The sequence below is a fragment of the Lonchura striata genome, chromosome 3 (genome assembly GCF_046129695.1).
Source record: "Lonchura striata isolate bLonStr1 chromosome 3, bLonStr1.mat, whole genome shotgun sequence".
Taxonomy (NCBI): Eukaryota; Metazoa; Chordata; class Aves; order Passeriformes; family Estrildidae; genus Lonchura; species Lonchura striata.
In genome coordinates, this window is record NC_134605.1 from 781,708 (window position 1) to 800,316 (window position 18,609).

Sequence of the window (18,609 nt, forward strand, 5' to 3'; positions counted from 1 at the left end):
TCTAAGCTGTTTTCACATGGGGCTGAAATCTGACCTTTCTGTGCCTGTATGAGTAATGCAAGTCTCCATCTGATTTGTAGGGAAAAAAAAAAAAAAAAAAGTACTGAGCATTTCAGATGTCTTCCCATCATCTATGGACAGCTTCTCCTTAGCACTGAGGAGGGAAACAATATTTTTGTTAACCTCCATCTCGTGATTGTTTACATAGAGTCAGCTCCTGATGCAGTAGTTTATCAAGGCAAAAACTTGTTTCCATTAAATTCTCACTTATCTCTTGCTGTCCTCAGGAGCTTTAAGGATATCCCTCTTTATGGCTGGTGCCAGCTCATGGGTACCAGCAGCTCATGGGTACCAGCACCTCGTGCAGGATTGTAAAATATACTGATTTTATTTCTGCTGTCACCCAAGAGTGTACTATGGCCTTCAGAGGTACTGTGACATCAATACCAGGCTTAAAAATACTGAGTGCTCTAAGCACAGCCAAACAGAGATTGTTTTCCTGTGTTACTGCAATACCAGCACAAATCTGGCATCTGTGTTGTGTTCTCAAGTATTTCAAACAAAGATTTCTCATAGGTAAGGGCTAATGCTTCCATAAATCTGCCTATAGTCGGGCATTAATATAAATGATGCAGTAGATTTGCAAAATAGGTAACTATAAAGTTCTGAGCAATGTCACCTTTAATGAGCCAACATCAGAAGGTTACCTGAAAAAACTGTGTCTGTTGAAATGTTCAGAAGAGTAGGATAATGACTTGTGTTTATTTAATGGCTCTGTCAAAAGAAATTCCTGCAAAAGCAACAAGAGTTCACTGTTTTTAGGAAGAATTGGCAGTGACTCTCATTTTTAGTTTGCCTTGTGCTTTCTTTTAGAAGAGATTCTTGTGACCTTTTCTGACAAGCTCTAACACTTCCATTGTTTGCTGCAGGCCTTTGAAATGTGGCAGAGATAGCCTTGGGCCCAGGGAGGTGCGTTTTGCTAGTTCAGTTCACATTTAACAAAGTTAAAAGCTTTGAAAATTGCTATTCCTCATCTGTGGTTTAAGTTGCTTAATTCTGGCAAGCTGCCCAAAGCCCTGAACGTTCCCATCGTGGCAGAGAGCCAGGGATTGTGAAGCAGCAGCATCCTGGTAGCTCATCTGGGCTTCCAGCACAGATGACATGAGAGCAGAGCGCTCAGCCCACACGCCACCGGGCCGGCTGGAGGAAGGAAGGTGGACACAAGACACTGCCTTGTCTTCTGAGAGCACAGAAATGAGGCCCCATCCCTGCATGGCATCTCTTCATACTGTTACATTATAAATACGGGTAATCATCAGAGCCCGAGCTCCGTGCTCGCTCCTGCCTAATGGTATGAGTTCCATTGCTTTTCTTGAGATTTTTAATTGAAAACACGGCGCTCAAGACAAAGATTATGCCACCTCAGGGAAGAGAAGCTAGGTGAGCCTCGGCCAATCCCTTTTTAATAGTTCAGTCTGAGAAGGAGATCACTGTAACTTTTTTCCTGCCTGTACTGACCATCAGGTGAAATTACTTCCGCATAAGTAACCGATTCATTATGTTGTCTCAGATTTGTTTCCCTTTTACCAGTTCATTAACATAATCTTCTCCTTGCAATTAGCTAATAAATTTAGGGCTTCTCAGCCTGATGAGCTGCCCACACTCCTGTGCAGTCCTGTTCTTCTCTGCTAAGAACATCCACGGGGGAGGTTGTCATCTGGAAATAAATGGTCTGCCTTGCTCTTAATTGATTGCCAAGAGCAGACAGCCTTGTGTCCTGTTGCGCAAACGAGGCAATTGGCCAGCAGTTGATGTGTTGTGAATTTTGGTTCTGAAGGTTTAGAGTTTAGTTCTGAATTCTTGGCTTCTTTCATCCTTTTAATCCCTGACAATGAAAACCAAACCAAAACCCTAAAAGACTCGGCTAAGAAAATGTTACTTCATTACTAGACAAAGTAAAAAGCAAAAGGAGGCTACCAGATAATTACAAAAGTTACAAAATTAAGTACTTAGCAGTAGCCTTTGTTACTGCTGTCTCTCCCATCTTTGTGCACTGGATGCCTGTAGGTTATATACGTGTGCACATTTCAATTGTATGATGGCATACTGCAATTTTCTACCAGACCACTTCCTTGGTGCTCCAAGTAACCAGAGGCAGCCATCTGCAGGCTTGTTTTCCTGCCTTTGCCCAGGTATGGTTTGGAAAAGCTCTTTCCAGACTCCTGGCCATCAAAATATATAACAGGCAACTGAAAACCCTTTTGCATGAAATACTCAGACCTACTTAACCAACTATTAACTTGAGGTGTGTCCCAAGGATTTCACCTTCCTCTTCACCTTGCCACGTTCAAACAGGAGAGCATCATGTCAGCTCAGGCAAATGTTTAAATATTGGGTTGGGATTGGGCATGGGCTGGTTTGGTTGTGCCAAAACGAAACCTGTAAAGTGATAAGCAATTTAAAGCTTATGCCTCAGGCTTTTGAGATAAAAGTTTGTATTTTATTGCATATCCACACTAGCTGTAGGCACAATCAGAAGAGTGAGGAAGGTAAAACTTTTAAGATGTCTGCTGCTGATGAAACCTGGAGGTTACCTAAATGCTCATTATTAATGATATATAGAAAATAAATTCAGTGAATCTTGTGTCCAGCAGCTGGGTTTTCATATCTCTTTCATTTTTAGGGACAGTAGGAAGCAGAGACATTTTGCACCATGCAAATAGAGAACACAAAGTTAAACAATGTACTCCTAAACTGATCAATTTGTTTATCAGAGTAACAGAATAGCAGAACTAATATTTCTTTCTAGGAAATGTGTGTTTTCTAATACATGTGTGATCTTCCCTTACTAGAAGCAAAGAGCAATGCCACTTGTGTGTCACTAAATTGTCATCCTATGGTGACCTGCTATGTCAAAAATACTTAACAACCCTAAGTAAAGAACATGTCAGCACAACTGGGTCACAATGATATTTTCTCCATTTTTGGAATAAAACAGAAAGGTGTCCTATTCTATCTTTGCAGACTCTTTCCATATTGTATTTGATATTCATGATACTGGTAAAAACCACTTTTTGACTTATGCTCAGACTGTTCCACAGCCCAGAATAAGCAAAATTGAATCCATGTTGGACACATACAGACCTTGCCAAAGGCATAAATTCTATTAAATGAACCATATTCAAATTCTGATATTCCCAGGCTAGTGGGACATTCCTATGGGTGAAGTCCTGTGTTGTTTAAAAAATAAAATTTTAGAATATAATTTTGAGGATATAAACTTTTCTACTTGACTGAAATGTATTTATTGTCTTGTTTCTATTGCACCTTTATACAGCTTTTCAGACTGTTCAGTTCAGCTATTTTCCTGGATTTCTACATCCAGCCACATGCTGCACATTTTCACTCACCTACTTGTGCCTTACTTTCATTTACCTTAGCTTGCATTTTAGTGGTTGCACAATTTTCAGTGAGCCCAGACAGCGTCGTGGTTTTGATAGGGGCACGGGAAAATCCCTTGTATTTTGCTCAGTCAAATAAGTTAGAGGCCAGTGTCTGTACTTGCCTCTTGAGGGAAAAAAAACTTGCTTGTTCATTGTTTGTAGGTCTTCCCTATTCTGACTTGCAGCCCTATCTCAATCTGAGCTTCCTTTCCTGCAGTTAATTACCAGTCCTGGGTTGTCGTCTCAGCTCCTTTGCTCTTCTAGGAGTTGTGTTCCTCAATATAAAACTCAACTCACGTATGTCTTCCACCTGGATTACAAATAGGTTTTTTTCCTTTTCCTCCCTTACTCCTCTCTGCATCTTTCTCTTCTGGGCTTCAACACTCCTGCCTTCTTTAAACACCTCTACCCCCATGCAACCTGTCTACAAGCCCCTGAGGTCCTCCTTGATTTTCTTCTCCTGAGTGTTGGGCTGTGTGTCAGAGATGCAGCTCTACCCTCGCTCTGTGAGCCATCACTGTGCCTGCTGCTGGGTTCCTCAGAGCAGCAAAAACACCTATTTGAGTATTTTTAAGTGTGGTGATGCAGCCTAATTCTTTAAGCTATTGTCCTCTTGTTAGCGTAGAGTAATGGTCTGATGGGATAATCTCCCAAGAGAAAAAAATGCATACACTATCAAACATATCAACTGAGCTTCCAGAATGTGTAAAAAGAAGAACAGAGACTTGAGTGCTTTTGTTGAGTGTGGAACGAAGATATCCTGAAGGCAGTGCTGACTCCAGCTGCTCAGCCCATGGGCACGAGGCTGCGTTTGGGTCGGAGCTCGGGGAGCTCGCGCTCGCCGTGGCTGCTCCATGGCTGGACAGGAGCCACTTGTGCTGGATTCCATAACCTGTTATCCGTGAGCAGCTCTGACAGTCTGGTGGGGATATCTCAGGATTTTTAGTTGCATTTCCAGCCGAGTTTGCAGGGACATCAGCTGCTGAGCTCAGAAAGGCAAGTCATGGCTGCTGTGTCGTTCGGAAGAAGTGTGTAGTCAATGCTGAAAAGAATGATGCAAGAAAAAGGTTATTAAATTTTCATTTCATCTGATTAGTTCCTACCAATCATGTGGAGCAAATACATGCTGGAAATAGGCACTTGGTAGTAATTGTGTTTGCACCACGCCAGTAATTAGTATGTCCAACATACTGATATCAAAAGAAAATGTTTTGCATGATAATTTTTCGCGCACACACGAAAAAGAAACTAAAACTAACATTTGTTAACTCCTCTGAAGGCATGTCAAGTGCTCACACACAGTTCTGCCTTTTCTTCTGTATTTCCATTGTGTCTGGAGTTGAATGCTTTTATCATAGATTAAATAATGAAGGCTTTGACGCAGGTGGTGATTAGGAGCATAACATTGTCATGGTATTAACTTCACCTTTATCAAAGAAACACGGACTAATAAGTGTGGAAAGAAAACCTTATACAATTTCTACTAAATCAGGTAAGAGAAGAGAAAACTGTGCGTGTTATGCACATTATGCATGTCCTAAATCTTCCGTATTCTGGAAAAAGTGCTTTTAGAAAATCTAACGTAAGTGGAAAGACAAACGCAGAAAAAGGCTCCAGATGTTCAAAGAACTGCAGTCCATCTTCTTAAACACTGATAATTTTAGAATAAATTTTTAAATAAAGTGTGAAATTCTGCTAAATTTATTGGCTTAATACCTTTGTATTTCATTCTTTAAAACCTGGTTTTAAATTCAGTTGCATCTTCAGTTTGTTAGATAAGTAATTAAAGTAAGGTAATTCAAATGGCAATATTGCCTAAGGCAATTTCAGAGTTAATCAGAAAGCATTTAGGTGGTGACTGGAAAATCTACCATTTTTGTTGAGAGTTTCACCAACAAGTATGAAGCCTTTATAATTAACAGTTAATATATCTGGTAAGTAGTGCTCTATGATTGGAAGAAGTAGCTTTTTGCATTAATAATTTGTTAAAATATCACCTTTCCAGTATTTAATAATGCTATTTTGGTTATTTTCTCTCAGTAGTGTTATTTCCATGTATGTAACTTACAATAGCAAATATATTTTAAGTAACATAGCACCTTAAATTTGAGGTCATTGATTAGTTACTGGATTTTGCTTCAAGTTTGTAAAGAAAGCAAGAGAAAAACACCATCTTTATTACTTCACTGAATCTGGAGTAACAGTCTGGCAACTCCTATGCAATATTTCTTTCTCTGATTAAAATCTTGTGTCTGGTAGTTTATAATTTATTGCTGCTTTTCCTTCCCTATTTTGTATATCCTTGTTAATTCAGTGTATTTGGAGATATTTGTCTTGTCATTAATGGATTCGTTCATGCCGATTTGAATTGTTGACAGGATTACAAAACGTAAGCACTTTCTAACAAGTTATTTTGTACATATGATGTGGCGTTAAAAAAAAAAATCTCAGCAAGGTGTACCTTTTGCACTTTGTAAATGAGTTAGCAGTGCTTCTGTCTGTGAGGAAGTTGTGTGTTTATGCAACAGCTTTTTAGAGCTGATTGTGACAGTAAATGAAAAATTACTTCCCTGGCTCTGTGCACTTTTTTTCTCCCCCAGAAGCAGTGAAAACAAATGAGTTGATAGCAGCTAATTGCTGAGCACTGACAGGCTTCAGTCAAGGGGGGGCATCGTTGGTCTTTCACAAATAGACAATAACAAGTAAATCCATTTGACCATAAACTTAAGTGGCTGTGATATAGTAAATTACTTGCTCTTAATTTGTCTTAATTTGGGAACTCTCTAGCTCTAAAGTGCATCAAGAGCTTGTTTGTTTTGTATATATGCTTTTAATGATATTACAGTGAAAGAACAGAGGATCTCAGTTCTTTCACTGTAATTCAAATGTAGGATTTGCATCAATCACATTCTGCCTGTTTGATTAGATCTAAGAAGTTTTTAAAGTGACAGTATTTTTCTAGGGAAATAAATGTGTATGTCTTGAGAACATCTGCTGCAATCAGTATGCTGAATTTGAGGAGCAGGGGAGTGTCTGACAAATTCTAAATGCCTGAAGTGTTCTATTTTATTTCTTGGTTTATGCCCACAGAAATGCTACTAAAAGGGTCAAAATAACTTTTTTTTTTAATGGTTGTTATTAGCTAATGATGGTTGTTAGCTACTGACACTTGTTAGAAACCACCCTCTGATAAGAGTTTTCATCCAAAATTCGTTTTTCTTGTAGAAAAGCTAAAGCCTGGAAGAGGCAGAGCTTTGGGTGCAGTTGGAAGAGGCTGTTCAGAAACATGGTGCCATAATTACCTTTATGCAATTGCTGAAAGAGCACCAAAAACTGTCCTCAGCAGCCTGTACCAGAGGAATTCATCAGTCCTGTGTCATGACTTGGATTGTGAAAGGGCTCGTGGGGATGCTTTCCCATGGCTGCATTTTGGGAAGTGTTTTCAAGGCTGTGTGTCACGGGCTGTGCAGGGCTGTGCTGTGTTTCAGCACGGCTGTTTCCACTGGTACAATCCTTGGCCTCTTCCCCCGTGTAGATCTGGAATCCTGTATATCTGCATCCTTGGGAGACAAGCGCCTAGGGCGACAACTGTAGATAATAACTCGCGATTTGTGTCTTTTGCAAGTTACAGTCATTGTAAACTGACAGCTGTGAAGGACCTAAACTCACATCAAAGGATACAGATCATCTAGTTAGGTCAATTAATGTTAATTCTCATCTTCCATTAAATTCTTTTATCTTCTCTCTTTTTCTTTTCTTTTTTTTTTTTTTTTCCAGCCAAGCCCAATACCAAGTCCTGTTTTGGGGAGAAAGCCAAACGCTAGTCAGTCATTGCTTGTGTGGTGCAAAGAAGTTACAAAAAACTATAGGGGAGTGAAGATCACCAATTTCACCACATCGTGGAGGAATGGTTTATCCTTTTGTGCAATATTACATCACTTTAGACCAGACCTAATGTAAGTTGTATACTCTTTGCCTGCATAAGTTAACTCTCACAGAAATACTGAACAATTTCTTAACTTGAAAATCAAATACCAGTGCATTTTAGGTGCTGAACTGTTTTCACCCTTTGCTTCCAAGCAGGGAACCGTCCTTTCTAAGAAACCAGGTTTATGAATGCTCAAACTTTGCGACCTCTTTGCTCTCCCTTGTTGCATAAACAATTATTTCTCCCCTCTCTGTGATTTGTTTTTCTTCTTCTTAATCTTATACAAAGAACTGACTTCAAGATGATTATGAGAATTGCGCCAGTGTTGAAATGAGATGAGAGGAATAAGCTCTTTGTATGCTGACAAGGACGGATTACCTCCTGGTAAATTTGGTTGTCAAGGCTGGCCTCTAGTCCCTGCCTTAACTTCTTTTTAGATGGAGAGCTTCAGGCAATGAAACATGTAATCGGTGTTTATTTATTTATTTATTTATTCCTTTAATTTTCCACACTATTAGTTTTGTTGATTGAATTGCTGTGAAATTGCTAGTTACTGTATGATATTATTGTATGTCAAATTTTTAGATTTAGTTTGTTTTAAAACTGCTGCTTTTATCAAATACTGTATATACCCACTGTGCCATTTTCCCCCTCAGTGACTACAAGTCCCTGAATCCTCAAGATATTAAAGAAAACAACAAAAAGGTAAGAACTTCCAGGCAGAAAGCAAAAAAAAAGAAAAAACCAAAAAAACCAACCAAACCAAAACCAAAACCATAGCCTCAATTTTGACTTTGCTGCAGGTTTTTATTAATTTTGGGGAAGCGTGGTTGTTTTGTGAGGTCATGCAGCTGCTCACAGAAGGGATTCGGGCTCCCGCGGCTCCGATCGGACGCGTTATTGACTCGAGTTTGTCACGGATTTAACATTCACCACAAGTGCAAGGCTGGCAGTGGGGTTTAATTCTGTATGGCCTCCGTTAACTGAGAGCAGGGGAAGGGCCTGGCCAGCCTCCTGTGAGCACTGCTCTGGTTTTTCCAATGGAAAGAATGGGAAATGTGACTGCTCTTGGGCTGTGGCACACGAGGCTTCTCGCTGCTGTTTTAACAAGGCTCTGGGAGCTGGGCAAGGTTGATGTTGCTTTGATGGTGATTGTTGTCTTTTTAAAGATGAAATTTTACACCTACTCTTACCCTGCATCAGCTGAATGAAGTGGTGTGCACTGCAAGAAAGGTTTAGCATAAAAAGTGTTGAGATATTACTTTACACATAAATTAAATGCTGGCAAAATAGTTAATAGCCTTGTGCAGTGCAACTGTTTTGAACCACTCTTTGTAGGTGCAAGATATAAAAAGTTTCTCTGAACAAGCAGGAATTCAGTTTGGGGATCACCAGAAGACTGTTTATTTCTGCTCACTATTTTAGATATGTTACAAGCTTCAGTTGGGCCCTAGGGACATGTTTAAAAATTAGAATTTTCATGTGAGTCACTGATAATAAATTTGTTCCTGAAGATCATCTGAAAATTGTTTTAAGTATATGCCTTCTTAAAGCTGTGATTTTATTTTTATACTGCTTTAAAAGGCACTAAATTTAACTGGGATGAAGGTATAAAAATATACTTTGAATAAATTAACCAAGTTCAATATTATATAGCAAACATATCTACAATCTAGTATTATTTACTTATGTGGAATTTCTGAAAGTGCTTTATTAAAATTCATTTTGTTTATATTTTAATGTGCCCACACACTTATGTGTTAGACAGGGAGTCACTTGTCTTTAATTTAGTACTTAATTATTATAAATAATGAAATATCTCTGAGCTGCTGCTATCTAATGAGTATTTGACTGATGATATTTTTTCCATAATAATAGGAGGACTTATAATGACCTAAGTGGATTATCTGTGACATCACAGTATTTTCTGTGACCATATGTTTTCGTACTTCAAGTTTTGTTGAGCGTCTGGCCTAATTAAACTGGATTATAAAAAAGAAAGAATAGATTATTAATTAAAAATGTTAGCAGTATGATCAGTGATCTTTTTTTTTTGGGAAGCTGTAATGGCAAACTGAACTTTTTAGCCTGTCCTTCTATCAGGATATAGTTCCCAGAATTGAAGACATAGTGATTGTTGTTATTGGGCAGCTTTTCTCTTTCATCACTTTGCCAGCCTTTGCCTGACAGCTACACCGAGTATCTCAGTTGCTTCCTGCAGATTTATTTCCTGGTCTCACACAGTTCTGCCAGATAACCCCGTGTGCCCTTGGTTGGAGTGAATGCAGCACTGCCAACAATGGCTGCCTGCAAATTCCATGCAGATATGTAACACATTGGACAATGATTCCTCCTAACCAATTAAAATAACATCTTTGGATGAATAGGATGATTTTCTTTGTCTGAAGCAGCTCTTTTTTTTCTTTTTTTCTTTTTTTTTTTTTTTTTAATGTTTTTCTGCCTCTCCTTCTTCCCAAAGGAAAACCACAGATTAAAGGTTAACCCATAGGAGTGTATATTTTAGAAGTGCGTAACCTTGTTTGTATTTTAATTTAAAAAAAAAAAAAAAAAAGAGGAAATCTTAAGATTTCTTAACAACTGTTTCAGTGCAAATACTGTGTATAATTAGGGATGGAAATGCACTCTTAAAAAAGGCATGTCATCAGAGGTTCTTTATAACACACACCAACCAATTGGGTGCTGCCACTGATGCTGAATAAAAAAGGGTATTTACCTGTGACATCTGATCTTGGCCAATATGTCAGTGTGTTACAGAGTTGGGAAATGATTGGAATACTGCCTGTGGTGCCTGTGCTGATGGATCCCAATTGATGTCTGTCAATCAGCTTGTCAGTAAATTAAAAAAAAAAAAAGAAGAAAAATACTTCAGTGGGAGATGGATAAATAGGCTTAGTGTCCTGAATATACATATATTAAAAAAATCCCAAACAACTACTACATTGGCATCAGTCTGAATTGGAAGGTATTTTTGGTGCACATTGGAAATTCAAATTTCTACCAGGAACAAAAGAGAAACCAGGATTATCTTTGAGAAAATTACAAACATTACAGGGATACTTTCCCAGCTGGTCTAAAGAGTTGTGCTTCTCCTTAAATCTCAGATGTAGCTAACCATCCATATTGCCTTCCTAGTAGTGTTAAACTGCTAATTTGATTTAATATGTCCATTTGATTATTACTAAATCATAATTAAATATAAATTACTGAAAAATTATTAAAATTACAGCATGCTGGCACTATAGTTCCTTATCAACAATAGAAATATTTTGTGTTGCTAATAACATGTCCTGCACTTTAAAAATATAAGCTACTCAACAGGACTTGGGCTGGATCTTTGACAAGATGAAGGAATGAGAAGCAGAAGGGCACAACAGTATGGTTCTAACACTGAATTTCTGGTTTTAATTATCGTTTAGAGAAGCTTGTTTAATTTATGGTGTGGGTATATCTTTTGGATGTTCAATTGGCACTTTTGACTTTTATGATACTCCCCAGTATCATACATCATACATATCCTCAATACATTTGAACATGAGTGATCATCTTAATAAAATATTCCATTTTTAAAAGGAATCCTTTTAAATCATGTATTTAAATAGAAGAATGAAGACTTAAAGGCATAGTATTGAGTCAAAATGGAAAATATTCCTTACCTTGAAACTGGAGTTAATGTTTTTATAATAGTTGTTCATGCTCACCACTACAATTCATAAAAACAAGTCCTAAGAACATATCTAATTGCATGTGTAGGAGATGCTTGTTGGCATCAGTAGGATCATGTAGAAGCAGAGTTAAACATGCAGAGTAGTAAATATTTGTAAAAAATGAGGCTGAGTTATGCCTCTGTTTAACAAAAATAATTTGACTTTGAAACTTTACTGTTAATACCATGTTACAACTAGTTAGAAATATGATGTATTTATAAATATGCTGGAATATCAGGAAGCTCCCAGCTTTTCTAGTAGTGAAGGACAGCCCATCACATGGTGCTGCATAGACACATCCAGAACACACAATTGCTGTTTCTAGAGCTACTGTCTGTAGAATACTGGCATGCCAATCTGCATATCTAGTGTACTTTGAAAGGAGAGAAGCAAAAATGTGGATGGGAATGAGAGGGGATGGGAAATAGGTGTCAGGCATCAGCAGGAGATAACTGTGTTTAATCCCAGGCATCACTAGAAGAACAGAACAGCTAACAAAAAAGTGATTGCAGCTGTACTGAGAATATCCATCATTCCAAATTCAGTCCTGCTGTTGTGTTACTTCTAAGCAAGTACCTTTCCTGATAGTCCTGAAACGCTGTCCCCACCTTCATTTTATAGACCCTGGGAGGTACTCATAGAATTTAGTTTTATTAGCATGCAAATAAGAAATTGCGAGTATAAAAGGAGTTTAGGTCAAGTTATGTCTCTGGCTGCCCTGGCTGCCATGCCTGTCCTTAAGTCCTGTCAATTCTTCAGATGGTGATTCCCACTGCCTGCAGTGTGAGGTAACAAGTTATTTATGCCCCTGAGTCAGCACTGGCCCACTTAGCAAACACATCCTGGCCTTACCTTTAGTGCCCAGACAGCATGGATGGCTCGCTGTGTGTCCATGCCCAGCCTGGTTCCTGCTGTCCTAGGAGCATCCCTCATTCCTGGTATCTGCCATGCCTCAGGCTGCCCCCCAAATCCCTGCAGTGCTCTCTGGGCTCCCCACATCTGTTCAGTTCCACCCATCTTGTCTCCCTCTCCTCCTCAGCCCCATCCTGCTCCTCCAGCTCCGTGTCCCAAGGTGCTGTAAGTGGCAGCTGTCCCTCTTCTACCATCCAGGTTGCTGCCATTCCCTCCCACCTATCACTTTGCTGTTGTTCTGCTCCATCTGGACTTTTGTATCAGCAAATACATCGGTTCATGTTTGCCTCTGCTGCTCCTATATCTAAGCACAGCTCTGTATTTATAAATGCCATAACGATCTCTCATAATAGTAAACCTTCCCAAGAAATACCACACCAAATACTAGCAATGATTTAAGGCCAAATTATTTTGTATGGGGAGAGCCAGAAGATCTTAAAAATAAATTATTCAAACATTTCTATGTCTAGATAAACTCTGTGAATCATTTGTTATAGTGTTATAAAAAGTACTTTACCTGAAGTGCTTTGGAAAGTTATACCTGAGCATGAGGGGAGGCATACAAAATTTCAGGAAGATGAATTCCAGCTTTTGGAAGCAGAGTTTGAAAAGCAGCTGAAACGAAAACTATTGGACCACTGAGTAGGGAATGACATTGCAAGGAGGAGGAGATAGCCTCCTTTTCTCAGAGCAAACAAAATATCTGGGTCTGCCAGGAGCAAGCTAGCCCAGCCCCACAGTCTGTCTCACTGTTGAATACTTAGTGATATCAAAATCAAGAGGATTAAAAAAAACCCAAAACATAATTGTTTTTTTTTTTCCTGTGTTCTTTTAAGACTAAAGAAATTAAGGAAAAATGTAAAGTTGAAGAGTTGAAGCCAGTGATGTGTGTTAGTGTTTCCTTGTGAAAGGACAGTTCTCTCATCCATGTCTTAAATTTAGCATCTGCTTTTGTTCAAACCAGTGTAGGATCAAGTGTGAACACTGTAAGCCCCTTCAGGAGAGGGTGAAAAGGAGCTGCAGGATTCCTGGGGGAGGAGAAGCCCACATGCTTTAACTGAGTGCATCTATGCTAACAGGAGGCCTTTTAAAGACTTCCTTGAAACACAATATTGTCTTCCAAGGTTAATCCAGGATACTAATAATTAATTGTAAATTGAGAAACGGCTTTAATTCTTCAAAACTAGAAAAACCTGATGCACCAAGCCCACTCACTTAAAGGGCCAGCAGTAAAAGGAGACAATGTGGCCTCACAAAGCGGGAGGGTTGCAACTGTTTAGCTTTTAGAAAGTAAAGTGAAATGGGAATGATTTTCACTCTCTCTTTCTTACAAATTTAGCAACAACAAATGTTTCTAAAATGCATTTCCTTGATGGATTAATGTGATTTATGTCTAGTGTCAGGTAATCTGCAGTGGTGTTCTTTTTGACTATCTGGACATAGTTTTTCATCAGCAGGAATCACTGCAATTACATGACCAATAGAAGGCAGAAGGTTGATCATCAATGATAAAGCTCAAGATGGATTAGTGTCGTGTTTCTTATATCTTTGTTCCTTATCTTAAAAAGCCATCCTGAGTTCCTTTTTTTTTTCTGGTCCAGCTCTTAGACTTTTTTTGTTTGCTTGTTTCCTGCTACTTGAGTGAGAACCATTTAAGATATTGGTAGGTTTTCCTAGTGCAAGAAGAAGGGCTTTCAAGCTGCAGTTTCATGAATAGCTGGTTACCCATAGAAGTGTCACAATTTTAAGTAACAAAAGATTTTTGTGTAGTATGGCATTGAAGTATGTTAAAAATATTTAAAGCAATGCCATTTGAGTGTTTTTGCTGGTTGCATTCTCTCAGTTTGCTTTGCTGTGAAGTTGTCTCGGGACATACGTAGAAGCCATCAGGACAAGTCAATGAGCTGGATGTTGGACAGTGCACCAAAAAAGTAGCAATGACTATAATGAAGCCAAAAGAATAATAAGTAATGGAGTCAGAGCCGTGTTCTCCCTGTAATATTGGATGTATTTTCTGTAATACTGCATGTATTTTAGGTTTCTTATTTTGCCTGAAACTTCCATTTGCATTCTTGAGATGTTACAACGGGTGAGAAACTGCCGCACTGTGATCTTTATTTTGTCTGTCTTCCAAGGCTTACGACGGCTTTGCCAGCTTGGGGATCTCGCGGCTGCTGGAGCCCTCGGACATGGTTTTGTTGGCCATCCCTGACAAACTGAGTGTTATGACCTATCTCTATCAGATCAGGGCGCATTTCTGCGGGCAGGAGCTGAACGTGGTTCAGATCGAGGAGAACAGCAGTAAGAGCACGTACAAAGTGGGGAACTACGAGACGGACACGAACAGCTCCGTGGACCAGGAGAAGTTCTACGCGGAGCTGAGCGACCTGCAGCGGGAGCCCGAGCTGCAGGCGGGGGACAGCGCCTTGGCGGACTTGGCCTCGCAGGACGACTCCGTGTTCGTGACCGACAGCGGCGTCGGCGAATCGGAGAGCGAGCATCAGACTCCCGACGACCACCTGAGCCCCAGCACAGCTTCCCCTTCTTCCCGCAGGACTCGCAGTGACACGGACCCCCAGAAATCCCAGCAGAGCTCCGGGAGGACTTCCGCGTCTGAAGACATCGGGAAGTGTAGCGGCGCAGACACGACGCAAGTGCAGCCTGTGTTGGGAAGGAAGAAGCTGCTGATAAGTGACACTTTAGACTTCAGTGACTTAGCACATGTCAGTGATCAAAAAGAGGATATGTCTCCCACTGTTGCTTGTGAAGATAACAACAAGAAGAGACACCAGAGCTTAGACAGTACCCCTGGTTTCTCAGAGCAAGAAAAGCTGGGATGTATAGGATCCACAGAGAGCACAAGAGCAGATCCCAGTTCGCCTGTCACAAAACCAAGTTTGTCTCCTACTTCTAAGCCTGGATACTCCTATAATATGGATACAGATCTTGCAAAGAAACCACATGCTTCTCCGAGGCAAACAGAATCCGATTCTGACAGTGATGCCAGAACAGCTTTAAATCATGCAGATCAAACTGCAAAAACAGCCCAGGTAAGACATTTGGGTCTGTGAATTAGGAAGGAGGTGCTGTTCAAGTTGTTTCTCTGTGTTTGTAATTTACACCAAATCTTCGGCATAAATGGTGAGGTGAGAAGTGTATTTTTATTTTTGGGCAACAAATATTTTGCCTGCGAAGTAGGTGGTGCTGAAAAACAATCATTACATGGAAAACTAATTTACAGAAATTGTCCCACTGTTGATCTTTGCAATCTCTCTCCAATTAAAGGAATTTATGTTCTCAGCTATCTCAAAGATGGCTCCAAAGCTTTTGTCACTGTCTGTTGCAACTCATTTTCTCTTGAGTCTTGCAAAAACTGGAAAAATATATCAATTCATTAGGAAATGTAAAGCCTTGCATACATTAAAATTAACTAAAGAGAATTCAAAATCTTGTCTGGGAAATCATAGAGTCTCATGAACATAGCCAGGATGGTGAGGTAGAAACTCCAAACTGTTAAATTATGCTTTTTTCCATTGAGCAGCCTAAGGCATGTTACTTCACCACAATGTCATTTTTCTTTCTATAAAGATAACAGTATATGCCCACCTACCTTGCAGATTATTGTGAGAATGGAAGTTGAATATTATATATATGCTGAGTATTATCAATAAATCATGTCATCATAAAAATATGTAAAACATGGTATCACCTCCACATACAAAAATGCCAAAGCAGGATTATAATTTTACTCCTGTGAAGAGTTTTCTTGAGTTTGGGCTTTGTGCCATTAGCTCTGGTAAGAAAAGAATATATCCAGTCTTCTGGTAGTATGAATTGCTTCAAATATTTTTATGGGGTTTTTTTCTGAGTAAGCACCATAAAGATCATTTTATTGCAAAAGAAGCAGTCTGTAGATGAGTGATAATGGCCAAATATTGGTTCCAGAGTCAGCTAATTTCTTTCCTTTAATCACTGAAGTCTTGTGAGGTTTCTTTTCACCTTCTTCATCATTATCATCATCATCATCATCATGGTCATCATCATCATCATCATCATCATCATCTTTGTGTACTGGATGAGAAAGGAACAGCTTGGCCCATACAGAATGAAAAAGCAGGAGGAGACAGGATTTGTTCTCTATGAAGATTTTCATGGGCAAGGGTGTAACAACAGGCCAAGGAAAAGCAGGAGTTGGCTTTAAAGGCCGTTCTTAGTTGTTAATTATTGGTGCATTTGCACATGGCAATAAAACCTCAGATGTGAGGCTCCCTCTGAACCTACACTCAGATGTTGGTTAGGGTCAGGCAGCTCCATTTCCACGGGGCTGCTGCAGGAGCACAGCAGGCTGTGCCAGCTGTCCCAGCCCTGCTCCATGTCACGGCCTGGAGATGCATTTTCTCACTCGTCACAGCTGACCTTGACAAGGAGACCATCCCTTGGGAGTGTGTCTGCCTGGGAGCTGAGTTCTCGTGTTGCAGAACCCCCTTTTGCTATTTCTGCTCTTAAAGGAGACCCAGTCCTTTGTATGAAGAAGGGACTTTCTTGTGCATATCCATAAATGCAGTAGAAGCAGATACTTTTGCAGGGTTTTTCACCTTGTACCCAGCCTCTTTGTGCTCGATTTAAGTTGTGAGTGGTACCCACATAAATAGCCAACAAAGCATTTTTGTTGTAGCCATATTTGCATACATATTAAAGTAAATAAGTAAACACGTAGCACGTTTGACATGGCTTCTGTGAAGCCATTTGAGTTTTTTCCACAGTTGAAGTTTAAAGTCATTTAATGTTGATAGAAATTAAGTTTTAAGGGGAAGGAAGAGAACTCCTATTTACATTTTAAAGGCCTATGACTTTTTTTTTGTTTTACATTTTGATCATCTTTTCATTTCTGTAGAATGCTCTGTCACCTCATGAAGACATAATTCATGTGGCTCCTGACCTTTATTGTGTAGGAAGGCTGCTGGCTATTAACTACTGTATAAACCTTGGGTGCCCTGAGGCTGCCTTGCTGTTAATTATATTTCTTTATTTTTAAGCAACGTATGTTGTCAAGACAGGAAGAACTTAAAGAACGAGCGAGAGTTCTGCTTGAGCAAGCAAGAAGAGATGCAGCATTAAAGGCAGGGAATAAACAGCTAAGCAGTGCCCTCATCCCAGCCCGCAATAAGCAGCTGAACGATGTAAGAAACACTGGCCACTCTCGCAGTTGGCAGAGTTAAAATGCATTGTGTGTGCTGTCGTGGGGGGAGGCATGTCCTTGCAGAACATTTCTTCTCTTTGCTGTGTCGGGTGTCCTTCATTCACTGCTAAAACCTGTTTGTCCTGATGTCATGGCCAACAGAGAAGTGCCTCCCACTTCCCTGGAAGCTGAAGTCTGGGAGCATCTTCTTTGATTGGCCCTGCAGTTTCTGGTGGGGTGAAACTCAAACAGTACTTGTTAAAGGATAGTGAAGTAATTTGTGCTATTTCTGATTGCTTCTCTTTCAGTTAATGTAAATCATTTCCTTGAGCCTCTGATGTGAGCTCCTTGCTGCTTTAGAAGTGTTGTTGCAGTGAATGGAACTGCTTGTGTCAGTCAGTAAAAGAGTTGATGAAACAAATCCTTTTCATCACCAAAGTTGATTGTGCTGGTGAGGGGAAAGTGGAGCTGGGGAATGAGCTCTGGTGTTGAAGCAGCTGTGGTTGCATCTCCAGTGGCTTCCATGGTGACCTGGAAGGATCCCTACTCTCTGGAGATGAAAGCTAATTAATTTTTATGCAAACCTTTGCAATGCAGGTTTTGTGATTCTAACTGTTGCACATTAGAGACTGTACTGGCAGCTGAGAATGTAAATATAACTGTAAAATAATGATTCAGAGGAAGGCTGGAATCTTTACAGATTCCCACCTTTCAGAGCTGAGTCCTGAGGGGAAGATTCTGCTCTTTACAGGAATGGGATCACACAATCAAAAAAATAAGACAGTCATTTACACATTTCATTTTCTTAACTCCCTTGGATCCATGCTGGTTCTTGTTTTTTCCTCTCATAGACTGATACTTCATTTTACTTTGAAATATATTTGTATATGCAGACAAGTCTTATTTATATACTTATTTGTATAATATACATAAAATATTTTTTTTCTTACTATGTTTTTTAAGTTTTTCCCAGATATGTATATTTTAGTATAAATTTCACTTTAGATTTTTTAAAAATTATTTCTTCATAAAGAAAAAGGCATTAGAGGGGAGTTACTATAGGCAACTACTCAGGCAGAAACAACTGTAATTAAAGTTGCCTAACATTTTTTATTACAAGCTCCTATTTTCAAAGGTTTTACAACTTTGCTAGTATTTCATTGTTTGAGCTGAAATCTTCCCTGTCAGCTCTTCTGCCCCAGGGTAATATTTTAAATTTTTTTTTAATGTCAAAAAAACCCGTTCATCTCTTTCTCTGTATTAGGTTTGACAAAGCATTGTTTTACTCATATTAAGAACAGCTAAAACTTGAAAAGATGGTTAGATTCTCTTGAAAAATCTATTCAAAACAGTCAAAGTTGTGTTAATACCACAGTCTTGTCAGAGAGCCTTGAAGTTCAGAAAGGTTCCTGAGTGTCAGTA

The 18,609-nt window shown here is 39.4% G+C and overlaps 1 protein-coding gene across 11 annotated transcripts in view; it reads left to right on the forward strand.

The window, feature by feature from the left end:
* EHBP1 (EH domain binding protein 1) overlaps nucleotides 1–18,609 on the forward strand; it is a 211,109-nt gene that overhangs the window by 124,598 nt on the left and 67,902 nt on the right. For 10 of the 11 annotated variants that reach the window (XM_021555826.3, XM_031504209.2, XM_077781832.1 and 7 more), the window contains 4 exons: nucleotides 7,221–7,399; nucleotides 8,028–8,076; nucleotides 14,144–15,058; nucleotides 17,045–17,188. In XM_021555826.3, coding sequence (XP_021411501.1) covers nucleotides 7,221–7,399; nucleotides 8,028–8,076; nucleotides 14,144–15,058; nucleotides 17,045–17,188 — 1,287 coding nt within the window. The remainder of the gene's footprint in view (nucleotides 1–7,220; nucleotides 7,400–8,027; nucleotides 8,077–14,143; nucleotides 15,059–17,044; nucleotides 17,189–18,609) is intronic. The other variant, XM_077781833.1, reaches the window with a different exon arrangement.